This window comes from Rhamphochromis sp. 'chilingali' (assembly GCF_963969265.1).
Source record: "Rhamphochromis sp. 'chilingali' genome assembly, chromosome: 7".
NCBI lineage: Eukaryota > Metazoa > Chordata > Actinopteri > Cichliformes > Cichlidae > Rhamphochromis > Rhamphochromis sp. 'chilingali'.
The window spans coordinates 2,484,347-2,497,351 of NC_137934.1; the positions used below are offsets into that span (position 1 = coordinate 2,484,347).

General features: G+C 44.0%; 1 protein-coding gene across 2 annotated transcripts in view; it reads left to right on the forward strand.

Annotated features, from left to right (window-relative positions):
- Window positions 1-8,674: 8,674 nt before the first annotated feature.
- The window catches only part of pde4ba (phosphodiesterase 4B, cAMP-specific a), a 177,357-nt gene continuing 173,026 nt past the window's right edge, over window positions 8,675-13,005 (forward strand). Inside the window, exon 1 of one of the 2 annotated variants that reach the window (XM_080887380.1) lies at window positions 8,675-8,752. In XM_080887380.1, coding sequence (XP_080743506.1) covers window positions 8,711-8,752 — 42 coding nt within the window. In that variant the 5' untranslated portion in view covers window positions 8,675-8,710. Of the gene's footprint in view, window positions 8,753-11,539; window positions 11,890-13,005 lie in introns of those variants that run through there. The other variant, XM_080887379.1, reaches the window with a different exon arrangement.

A 13,005-nucleotide genomic window follows, 5' to 3' on the forward strand; every position in this document is an offset into this window, starting at 1 on the left:
GCTCATCTCGCTGTCTGCCAATATCCTGGGAACAAAAAAAAGAGCGACCCTCCCAGGTCACTTGAGGAACAATTCTTGAGGTTTTTTAACAGCTACTTGAATTGTTCATTAGAGAGACTCGATGACTGTGGAGTCTATCTTATCTGCTGCTTTTGAATGATTAGAATGGGGGGAATTAAAGTGTGCCAAAGCATTAAGGCTGTTTTGGGTTTCATTAGCCGGTTGGTTCATTAAGACGTCTTACCAAGAGGAACAATTACAAAAAGAAAAACTGTCATTTGCAGAGGAAAGAGAGATAACTCACAAAGATTAGCAAGATTATTTGAAAAGATCAGGTAATGGCACTGATTAGCATGTGCCTTATGATTCCCGTGCATGCTCCAACGCCTTCGCATGAGTTTGCAATCATTTGTCTACCATTCAGTCACTTTGTGCACATTTTCAAACAAACTGTTTGACAGAATTAGCACTTTGTCTTTTTAGATGAGTACACCATTTTTTTACAGACTTAAAAAGTGGTGAGATACCAGCACTGCTTTTAAAGTAAGGTTGTGTAATGTTATTACATAATGTTTAAAATAATATTCTAACAGTGGGTTAAAAGCAGAGGCAGGGTGTGATTTGTGGAAAAAAAAATCAGAAAGGCTGATATTCTTGAAACATTTAAAAAACTACCGTCTGCTTTACTGTGTTGGAGTATTTATTATTTAGTGCTGCTGTCAATGTAGTGTAGAATATTAAGAGTTTAAACCAAAGTTTTACATCAGTCTTATCCGGGGTTGCAAGCGGAGCTGTTCTATCAAACGCTTGTAAGAATGTTTCAATCTCTTTAATTAAAATTAAATTAATTAATTTGCACAATATTCTCAGTGTTGTCCGTTGCTCTCCATAACACAGGGGATCTAATCAACCATAACACAAAGGCTTAAGTGATATTTTAACAGAATAAATCCCCCTTCAGACAGCACCACTTGAGCAGGTGTGCCACTTAACGTTAATATGAGATGATTTTAGTTGCGCAAAGAGCTGCAAACCTAATAAATTAACAAAATGAAGTGAAGCATTTTAGTAGCATAAGTTTGAAAATGTGATTATCTTCTTAAACTAAGACAACACTATATTCTCGCTCCTCACACAAGGAAAACAATCTCCTTTGGTGAGAGACTTGTGCCTAATTATTCTGCTTTCCTGTGGAGAGGCGGTCGTCTGGGGCACGTCACTCTTCTTTGCCTGCAACATCTCTCACCATCGAGAGGTCTAACTCGTGATTCATACAGTGAGCGACGGTCAGGTTAGGGTTGAGTGTGACAGTTGCTCTGCATTAGCCCATTATAGCAGCTATGCCATCAGTTGCAAGGCCAACAACCTGGAGGCAAAACATTTCTTCAGAGATGTTTGTATGTAAATGCTCTCTCGCATAATGTTACAGATAATAATCACAGTCCATGAATATAATTCAGTGGGTTTAAACACTACGCTGTAAAACTGTCTCCTGTGTGGAAAAAGTGATGGCCTACATTTTTGTGCAAACGTGCTGCAGCTATCCTACGGATGGCTTTGTGTTAATATTTGTAATATCTCTGTATCTGTCGCTGTTGATAGAAGCGAGAGAGACAGAAGCTAGAGTCATGCTGACATTTATGGCGCTTGATAACAGTGAAAAGCAAAAAGATGGAACCGGAAATGAGCTAAAAAAACATATTTTAATTGAGTTAAAGCCAAATTTATTGTATGTGTTGCGGTATTGTTTATGCATTGTATTGGGACTGTTCCCATTTTTATCCCAAGTATCCGTGACATGACGACTGCAAAGCAGAGGCCTAATTGCTCATAACATGTAAAAACATCTGTGTGGGTGTATAGATTCCAATAATATATTTTAACAATAAGCGTGTGTGTGTGTGTGTGTGTGTGTGTGTGTATGTATATATATGTGTGTGTGTGTGTGTGTGTGTATGTATATATATGTGTGTGTGTGTGTGTGTGTGTGTGTATGTATATATATGTGTGTGTGTGTGTGTGTGTGTGTATGTATATATATGTGTGTGTGTGTGTGTGTGTGTGTGTATATATATGTGTGTGTGTGTGTGTGTGTATGTATATATATGTGTGTGTGTGTGTGTGTGTGTATGTATATATATGTGTGTGTGTGTGTGTGTGTGTGTGTGTATATATATGTGTGTGTGTGTGTGTATGTATATATATGTGTGTGTGTGTGTGTGTGTGTATATATATGTGTGTGTGTGTGTGTATGTATATATATGTGTGTGTGTGTGTGTGTGTGTGTGTGTATGTATATATATGTGTGTGTGTGTGTGTGTGTGTATGTATATATATGTGTGTGTGTGTGTGTGTGTGTATGTATATATGTGTGTGTGTGTGTGTGTATGTATATATATGTGTGTGTGTGTGTGTGTATGTATATATATGTGTGTGTGTGTGTGTGTATGTGTGTGTGTGTGTGTGTGTGTGTGTGTGTGTGTGATCAAGATGGCAGCCTCGTCGCGAGCTCCCCCAAGCAACGGCTTTCTTCTGTGTTTAATTTTACTTTTCCTTTATTTTTTCACGAGCAGCACTTGTCTCCTTGTGTACGACCGACAAACCTTACTGGACATAAAAGACGGTCTTTCTTATAACTTTCCGGAGTTCAAGTTTTGCAACACGGACGCTCCGTTTGCAGACCCCCCATTCATCTCACCTGAGACGCCTTTGTTCTCTGGCCCTGGAGGCCGCAAACGCCGACGCAGAGGGAGAAGATCTGGCGTTCTGGTTCGACTGAGACGGCGCACTAACAGACCACCGTTACCCAGTTTATTACTGGCTAATGTGCAGTCTCTGGAGAACAAGCTGTGCGAGCTTCGGGCACGGATCTCATTCCAGTGAGAGATGCGGGACTGCTGCGTGATCTGCCTCACGGAAACCTGGCTATCGGACAAGGTACCGGACTCCGCAATACAACTGCCGGGGTTCTCCGTGCATAGCGCGGACAGGTCACAGGATCTTACTGGGAAAAGCAGAGGCGGTGGTGTGTGTTTCATGATCAACAACAGCTGGTGTGATTATGCGAACGTGCACCCGGTCAAATCCTTCTGCTCACTGGACCTGGAGTACCTGATGATTAAGTGCCGGCCATTCTGGCTACCGAGGGAATTTACAGCAGTGATTATTACGGCTGTTTACATTCCCCCACAAGCCGACACTGACCGTGCACTCAGGGAACTGTACAGCGCGATCAGCAGCGAGGAAACCGCACACCCAGAGGCAGCGTTTATCACAGCCGGAGACTTTAATAAGGGAAACCTGAAGAAAGTCTCACCCAAACTCCACCAACACATCCATTTTAACACATCCTTTTCAACACACGTGGAAACCGGCAACTCGACCACTGTTACACCTCTTTCCGGGATGCGTACAAAGCCCTCCCCCGCGCCCCATTCGGCCAATCAGATCACTGCTCCATCCTGCTCCTGCCCGCCTACAGGCAGAAGCTGAAACAGGAAGCTCCAACCCGGAGGGCGGTGCACTGTTGGACGGACCAATTGAAGTCTGCGCTGCGGGACTGTTTTGATCACGCGGACTGGGAAATGTTTCACGTGGCCGCCAGAGACATTGATGAATACACAGACTCAGTCTGTGGATTTATCAGGAAATGCGTGGAAGATGTCGTCCCATCCAGAACAGTTAAATCCTTCCCAAATCAAAAACCCTGGATTAACGGAGATGTTCGCGCGGCACGGAACACCGCCTTTGCCTCCGCGAACACATCGGACTACAAACACGCACATTACCAACTCCGGAAGACGATCAAAGCAGCCAAACGTGAGTACAGGGACAGGGTGGAGCAACAGTTTGACAACCCTCGGAGTATGTGGCAGGGACTAAACACGATCACAGACTTTAGAGGGAAAACCAGCACACCGCAGACCACGGCCTCTCTGTGTGAGGATCTAAACGTATTCTACGCTAGATTCGACACAGCGAACACCATGAGACCGGACAGTGTGCGCACCGCGGATGACGTCAGTGCGCACACTGTGTCTGAGGAGGATGTGCGGAAGTGCTTCAGGAAGGTGAACGCACGCAAAGCTACTGGTCCGGACGGGATTCCCGGCCGCGTCCTCAGGTCATGCGCGGCTCAGCTGGCTGGAGTGTTCACGCACATCTTCAACCTTTCCCTCTCTCTGTCTGTAGTCCCAGCCTGCTTCAAAATGGCCACCATCGTCCCTGTACCCAAATCCTCCACCATCTCCTCATTGAACGACTGGCGACCTGTAGCCCTGACCCCCATCGTAAGCAAATGCTTCGAGAAGCTGGTCAGGGACTTCATCTGCTCTGCACTACCCGACTCACTGGACCCTCTACAGTTTGCATACCGCCACAACAGGTCCACTGATGATGCCATAGCCCTGACACTACATACTGCCCTGTCACACCTGGAGAAGAGAGACACGTATGTGAGAATGCTGTTTGTAGATTACAGCTCAGCATTCAATACCATCGTTCCCTCGAAGCTGGACAGGAAACTGCAGGATCTAGGACTGAGCAGCTCCCTCTGCAGCTGGATCCTTAGCTTCCTGTCTGACAGACGCCAGGTGGTCAGACTGGGCAGCATCACCTCATCCCCCGTCACACTGAACACTGGTGCTCCACAGGGGTGTGTACTGAGCCCTCTCCTGTACTCACTCTACACCTACGACTGCACAGCCACTAACAGCTCCAACATCATTGTGAAGTTTGCGGACGACACTACAGTGGTGGGTCTTATCACCAACGGCTTACAGGGAGGAGGTCAGCGCCCTGACCCACTGGTGTCAAGACAACCATCTCACCCTCAACGTCGCAAAGACAAAGGAGTTGATAGTGGACTTCCGGAGGTGCAGAGAAGTACACACCCCCATCACCATCAACGGCGCTGCTGTGGAGAGAGTGAGCAGCTTCCGGTTCCTTGGAGTACATCTGGCTGAGGATCTTACGTGGTCAGTACACACAAACAAAACAGTGAAGAAGGCGCAGCAGCGCCTCTTCTTTCTCAGGAGACTGAAAAGATTCGGCATGAGCCCCCGCATCCTCAGGACCTTCTATCACTGTGCCATTGAGAGCACTGGATGCATCACCACCTGGTATGGCAACAGCACCGCCTACAACTGCAAAGCTCTCCAGCGAGTAGTGCGGTGCTCTGAACGGATAATTGGAGGTGAGCTTCCCTCCCTCCAAGACATCTACAGGAAGCGCTGCCTGAGGAAAGCGGGGAGGATCATCAAGGACTCCAGTCACCCCAGCCATAAACTGTTCAGACTACTTCCATCAGGAAGGAGGTTCTGCAGCATCCGGTCCCGTACCAGCAGACTGAGAGACAGCTTCTTCCACCAGGCCATCAGACTGCTGAACACGTCATAGACACCTCAGCTTCACTACTGGAACTTCAACATTATGCACTCCACACTGTATATAAATGCCACTTGTTCTGCACATATTCAACTCTGTATATTTTATTATTATTATTATTATTATTATTATTTTATTTATTTATTTATTTATTTTTTACTATTTAATTTGTAAAAATGTGTATACACACACACACACACACACACACACACACACACACACACACACACACACACACGTAGGAAAATATTTAGTATACACATCCAGAAATGCATACACTATTATATATTGTACATATATTTATTAGTTTCAGGTTGGCCATTCTTGTATTTTGCTCGTTTGTGTTGTTGTGTTTGCACATCTCTGTTGCTTGTGGGGCTCGCACACAAGAATTTCACTCGCATGTGCTGTGCCAGTGTGCCTGCACATGTGATGTGACAATAAAAGTGATTTGATTTGATATATATATATATATATATATAATCTCTTCCCCAACGGTCAACGACTAGAACACATACTTCTGTTGAGGAAGTAAATAACCATCATTTGGCATCTTAATCAAAACAAGTGTAAAACAGTTCATCTAAAAAACAAAGAATCATGGATTAAAAAAAAAAATTTATCCATCGGGGAACTTTTGCGAGATCTCGCAAAAGTTTTAGCCGCATTCTTCGGAGGCCGCCAGCTCGAAGCCGACCGGGAGGTCGAGGCACGATGTGCCGGGAAAGCGGTGTTCCTCCCGGCTGTAGTAGGTCTCAACCTCCTGTTAGCTTCGAGCTAGTGGATGTCAGATCTCCGAAAACGTCGGAGCACTTTTGCAAATATGTGATGTCTTGTAAACCGAGCAGGTATCTGACATTTACACAACTACAAAATATCTTAAAAGTGTATTTTGTGAGCCAGAAAGAGTAATATTACAACTAAGTAGCTGCCGCCATTGTTGGAATTCAACTTTTGCGAGATCTCGCAAAAGTCAGTCTTAATTTTTTTTTCTTCCATGTCCCATGCGGGGCTCCGTAGAACACTGCGGCATCACTGGGAGAGACATTTGTAGGGTTACTGAAGTTGGGCTAGCTGGTATATAATGATGTGCTACGTGATCGCTAGCGACACAGCTATGTTAGCATAGCATAAACACAGTGAAGCTGGAGGATGAATGCTAACTTTTTTTCCCACTCGATAAAAGTTAACGTGAGGGTTCCTGATGATTAGAGACAAATGCAATCGCATGGCAGGATGCTGTAAACGGACCAAACATCAGTCAGGAGAACAACTGAGATAATCCATCCACAATACGAGGTTAGTCATTAATATACTGCAACAACATGGGAATAGAGCAGCTGCCAGAGAATTCAGCATTAATAATAATAATGGATTGCATTTATATAGCGCTTTTCTAGGCACCCAAAGCGCTTTACAATTCCACTATTCATTCACTCTCCCATTCATACACTGGTGCATGCAAACTACAGTTGTAGCCACAGCTGCCCTGGGGCAGACTGACAGAAGCGAGGCATCGGCCCCTCTGACCATCACCTGTAGGCGGTAGGGTAAAGTGTCTTGCCCAAGGACACAACGACCAGGACGGAGAGAGCTGGGGGATCGAACCGGCAACCTTCCAGTTACAGACGAGCTTCCCAACCCCCTGAACCACGGTTTTGGCTTTCCTCATATTCCAAAACGTGCTTTGTCTTTTCGCGATTACTGTCACTCGACATAATTTGCAGATGATATTTTTCTGCTTAACATCCGACTGCTTAAACCCAAACCAGGTGCATATGAGCAACATCGCACCTCCGCCTCCCCACGTGTAAGCTCCATGCTTGCAGCCGCTGCGATGCTTTCGACCAAAACAGGTGCAGCTTGATGACACCATCAACATGCGCTATCGTGGTAGAGCGGTATAAGCAAAACCTCTACCGTTTGCCAAATTCATATCGTTTCTACCGCCCACCCCTAGCTGGAGCCTATCCCAGCTGACTTGGAGTGAGAGGCAGGGTACACCCTGGAGTCTGTCAGAGGCCTAACACATAGACATACGCAACCATTCGTACTCACATTCACACCTACGGGCAATTTAGAGTTTTCAATTAACCTAACCCCACTAACTGCATGTCTTTGGACTGTGGGAGGAAGCCGGAGAGAACCCACGCAGACATGGGGAGAACATGCAAACTCCACACAGAAAGATCCCGGCCTGATGGTGGAACTGAACCCACTGTACTGCATTTATATTTTAGAATTTAAAGCATCATTTTGATTATAAATGGTAAATGGCCTGAATTTGTATAGCACTTTACTCAATCCCTAAGGACCCCAAAGCGCTTTACACTACATTCAGTCATTCACACACTGGCAGTGGGTGTCAGTGCCCAGTGTGCCCTGGGGCGCACTGACAGAGGCGAGGCTGCCGGACACTGGCGCCACCGGGCCCTCTGACCACCACCAGTAGGCAAACACGGGGTTAGTATCTTGCCCAAGGATATTTGGCATGCAGCCAGGAGGCAACCTGGGATCGAACCACCGATCTTCTGATTAGTGGCTGACCTGCTCTGCCACCTGAGCTACAGCCACCCCATGATTAAAGAGCTTGCTCATGCTGGTGGATTAACGATTAAAGAAACATAAAAAGTGATTTAGGTAATTATCAATATTGTTAAATTAGAGAAGCTGTGGCATAAACCTTAAACCTCTGTGGTGGTCTAATAAATTTGTTAGACGCGATCTGTATCTTGTCTCTTGTAAGAACTAATAATCTTTTTCATTTCATCCTCCTTCAACACCAAATTCCAATTTCAATGAAATTTGAAAATTGGTTTTATTTGTTTTCTACATGAGTCAGATTTTATTGGAGGACTGGGGAGATCGTAGGAAATGCAGATAAACAAAAATCAATGCATCATTAGAGCCATCGCGTCGCCACAGTTGCCAGCCAGCTCCTCTCTTGGTCTGTTTTTTATGGGAAGAAAATTTTGCACATTATTGCATGCTGGTGCTACTGCGCTGATGCATGACACTCATAGGAGCAATATTGAGGCTAGGCTGTTTCGACTGCTTTGCTTTATTTTTCTCAAACAAAGATGAGCCTGAATCCTAAACTCATTGTTGGTGCATGTGTGTTTGTGTACAGGTGACAGGCACAAGCAGTAAAAACGTGTTTTTTCTTTAAAAAAACCATGATCTCTGAGTTACTCCTAATAAAATATAGATTATTATAACTGGATGTTTCCAGAAAAGACGAAATGATAATTCTCTCTATTTGTCTTTTCCAGGTTTGCACGTGAAGCTGCTGTGTTTGGACAGCACGAGAGATACTTACGGAAAGATGAGGAAGAGCAGGAGTGTCCTCACAGTCTCTCCCAACAATGTAAGTCGGCATGTCCTCAAAATATCTCAAAAGGTGCGCGATAGTTTGCATATAACACGCACGCCAGGCATTTATCAAGCAGCTTATGACAGCTTGTGTCACTGCAGGGTTCACTTACCTTGTGAAGAATGAGCTATAATTGCTGTTTGGGGTAGAGACCTAACAAAAGACAGGTATTACTGTGGTTATTGGTATTTGTGACAAAGTCACGAATCAGATTTCAATTTAGAGAAAGAAAAAGAGACTGATTAACAGACAGAGAAAATACCAGAGTCCACAACAGCTTTATTGAAGAGTGAGGCTCATGAACAGTCGAGATGGCGAATGAACAAATCTGCACATGTTATGTACCAGAGTTTCCATGTAGTTATAATCTTTGTTCTTAATGCTTTTAATGCCCCACTCTGTGCACGCTTCCCTGTGTTTTGGCAGCTCCTCTCTGCTTTGCCGTCTCTCTCCTGTCTCTCCTTTGTTAGCTCCGTAGCTCCCGTTGTGCGCTCATCTTTTCTTCAACTTCCAACTCTGAGTTTGTTCAGGCTCACAGGCATGTAAAACTAATAACTCACAGACTCACTCACATTCTGCAAATACAGCTGTTGCTAATAAACTCTTCCCCTGACTGAAATATATGGATGGAGACCCCTAAACTTGCTCTGGGAAAATATCTGGAAATGCAACTATGATATAGTGATGTTATAAAATTAAACCAGTTTTTGAAGTTGAAAGAAAAATCCAGGTCATCGTTAAATATGGGGAAAAAAAACCAACCTGATACATGGGATGCAAATATGGAGCTTTAAAGCTCTCCCTTTCTCCATTCCACCACAGTCCATTTGCATTTGAAAATCAGTTGAGTTTACTTGTAGGACACGGTCCTGGGACGGAGCACGTTTAGCACCTAAGCAATTACACAGTACACTCGTACTGTACAGATAGGCAGATTCATTTTGTGGCTGTGGGTGTTTTTTTGCTGAAACATTTCGTAGCTGAAGGTGTGGGTGTGCATTACTCAGACTCTCTGAGTCTTTATCTGTGTCAGTTTGAAAATTGTGTGCTTTACTGCTTTATCGAAATACATTTGAGTTCTTGTTAGACTTCCAGTGAATTACATTCAGGAACACAGCGTGGGGAGGAGGGAAATGGATTCTGGGTGTATAAATATTTAATAATATTATTGGGAGACGTATTACTGAAATGGAAGACAAATGTGAAAATGAAGAACAAATGAAACAGCTGTCGGCTTTTTTTTTTTTCTAGGCTGATGAAAACTGGGCAGTCTGTAATAATTGTCCACTGAAATTAAAACTGAAGTGTCCATCTTTTATTCTTAGATTAGCATCATTGGGATGCTCCATATGCAGCCACAGTAAAGCAACAAGTCGTCATAGGCACGAACGTCAATCGCAGCCGGTGACCAAAGATTTCAGGAGGTTTTTGCCGACCGGTTAGGGAATTCATGTTTTTCCCGAGCATGAGGTGGTTACCACAGGTTCACTGACCAGTCTGTTGGTTAGTGACTGGGACTTTAGAAGTAATTTTGCCATTATTTTCTGATGGTTACCAGATAGTCTAGTTCGGTGTTTTTGGAGCCACGGCACATATTTCACATTAGAAAAATCACACGGCACACCACCACCAAACAAAAATGTCACAAAAAGCATGTAGGGGTGACGTGGGCCCCCGGGCCACGAGTTTGAGACTCCTGCCATTGATTGTCACACGTCCAAAACGGCAAACAGGTTCATATCACATGGTTGATGGTCATGCGTCCACAAAACCTCAACAGAAACCATATATCCTTGTTCAGTATCACCACATATGTGTCTTATGGTAAAGTAGGGTTGCCAACCGTCCCTTAAAAAACGGAATCGTCCCGTATTTAGAAACAAAAGCACACGTCCCGTATTGAGCTAATAAGGGACGCACTTTGTCCCGTAATACAGTGAGAATCAAAAGTAGTCTATAAATGTTAATGGAATTAACGCTTTGTTTGAAAACATAATTCCCAGCCCCTCTCCTGCTTTGTGACCAATGAGCTGACAGCACACTTATGACAATTCGAGTATGACAATTCAGATTACCGCTCGTCTCATTGGTCGAGGAAAGGTCGCTTGCGGAGAAAATACCGGAAGACAACAGATGACCACAACAAGAAGCATGGCCAACAGGGAAACAAACGCCGACACTGCGGTGCAAGTCTCGGACGACAGTACACCTAAAGCTGGGCAAACACTGTGCGATTTTTTCAGTCGCGTTATTCAGCTCCTGCTCAAACTGCACGATTGACTCGCAGGGGTTAGAAGTTGGTAGGTCACGATGCAGGTCTCACACTATACCGCCCGATGCTCTGATGCGACCTGAGAGCTCACACTGTGCCTCCATAAAATGAAGGTTATAACAGACAATCTGTCGCTCGCTCTCTCTGTCTTTCACTCACACAGACACACCACCACCATCAACTTTGCTAAATTGCTAATGAAAAACATTGATCAGGCAGCTGTGATTGAGCAGCAGTGTAGATCCAACTATTTTCACGTTTGTTGTGGTCGTGATAATTTTGTGAGGCCACATCGAAAAGGCTCGGATGAGCTTTCCAAAGTTCTACAAGTTGTGCCTCCATCACTTGTGTCCAGATCACACGCTGCACAGCCGTGCTGCTCCATCTTTTTCACGGCGTTTACCTGTTTGTGCGTGAGCAGTGTGAGCGGCTCACGAGCGATTGATGATCGGGAGCTGCTCAAGGTGTTAATCGCTTCTCGTTACCCCACGTATACTACACGATGCACGATGAAGGCCAAAATCGGGCCAATCACCAAATCGGTCGCACGACTCAAAAATCGTCTCAAAATGGGCCAAAAATCGCACAGTGTGAGCCCAGCATTAGAGCAGCAATGTTTGTTTCCCTCAGAGAAAGGGAAAAAAAAGGCTGCAAAAGTACAGGGAGGAATGGGAAAAGGGAAACACCTGGCTGGAAAAGGTCACCATAACACCTATAAAGCGCACTGCACTGTGTGCCGGCGCACTTTTTCCATAGGCATGCTTCTAATGGTGGGCACATGAAGAACATGAGGGGCGTGAAAGCTCTGGGAACCCTTAACCAATTTCTTGTCCACCAGGCCACGGCAGAAGCAGATATGGTATGTAAACACTGGTTTGTTTTTTAAACCCTCTGGTTAAGGTTAATATGGGCATGTGCAGTGAATATCAGCGCTATGTGGCCAGAAGTGTGATAATATAATTTATTTTGTGTAATAAACAACTGCAAGGATAGATGATTACAACAAATAGATGACTAATACATAAAAGTAATACATAGATGAATAATGATGATGAGTTATGATGCGTAATCATGGGAACAAGTGGGTTTACAAACAGGAGCAGCTGATTAGCTTTAGAAAAGCTGAAATAATACCTCAGCTGAAGCCAAATGTACTAAATGTTCATAGTTACAAGAATATTTTTCGTTCTATTGTTTTCTATTATTTTAAGTTAAGCAGGACAGAGTTCTTTTAAAGAAAGATTTACTTATATTCTCAAAAGTTAAGCATGACAGGCTTCTGTTTAAGAAAGAGACCTGTTTTACTGTGTTAATGTTGTCATTTTGAGCTAAAAATAAATGGCTAAATGATCATTTGTTTCCCATATGGTCATATCACAAAGAATATGCATCTGCTTAAATCAAATTCAAGTCAAATGGTTAAAAAATAATTTCACACACACAAAAAAGAGCTACCACACTGGGAAGGGTGAAGACAACTGGGTTGCCCGGCCCTGGCCACGAGGTGTCCCTTATTTATTTTTTCAGGGAGTTGGCAACCCTATGGTAAAGTACTGCTTGGGTAATGGGTAAGCTGAAATATAGAAATTATATAAATGTTGTGAGAGAGCTCAGAGCAGTTACCTCCTGGTTTTAGTTTTTATGCTAAGCTATGCTAATCACCTCTTACCTGTAACTTTAAAGTTGATGCCCTGACATGAGACTGGTATTAATCTTCAAATATCACTCTTCATATGTTTCTAGGCAAAAAGTCCAAAAAATGTCACCAGAATCAGTTCAGGTCTGAAGTTGTCGTGTATCATCAGCCGTGTTCTTACAAGTGAAAACGCTCATATTTGGTTAGAGGGTGCTGCGTGAAGCAGAATTCATGTAACCACGTTTTTGTTCATTTTAGTAGCTCTTTTGCTAAACGGAGCAATTTTAGATTTGCAACCAGTGACCAACAAAAAACAAACGGACAGTAGAAGATGGTGCT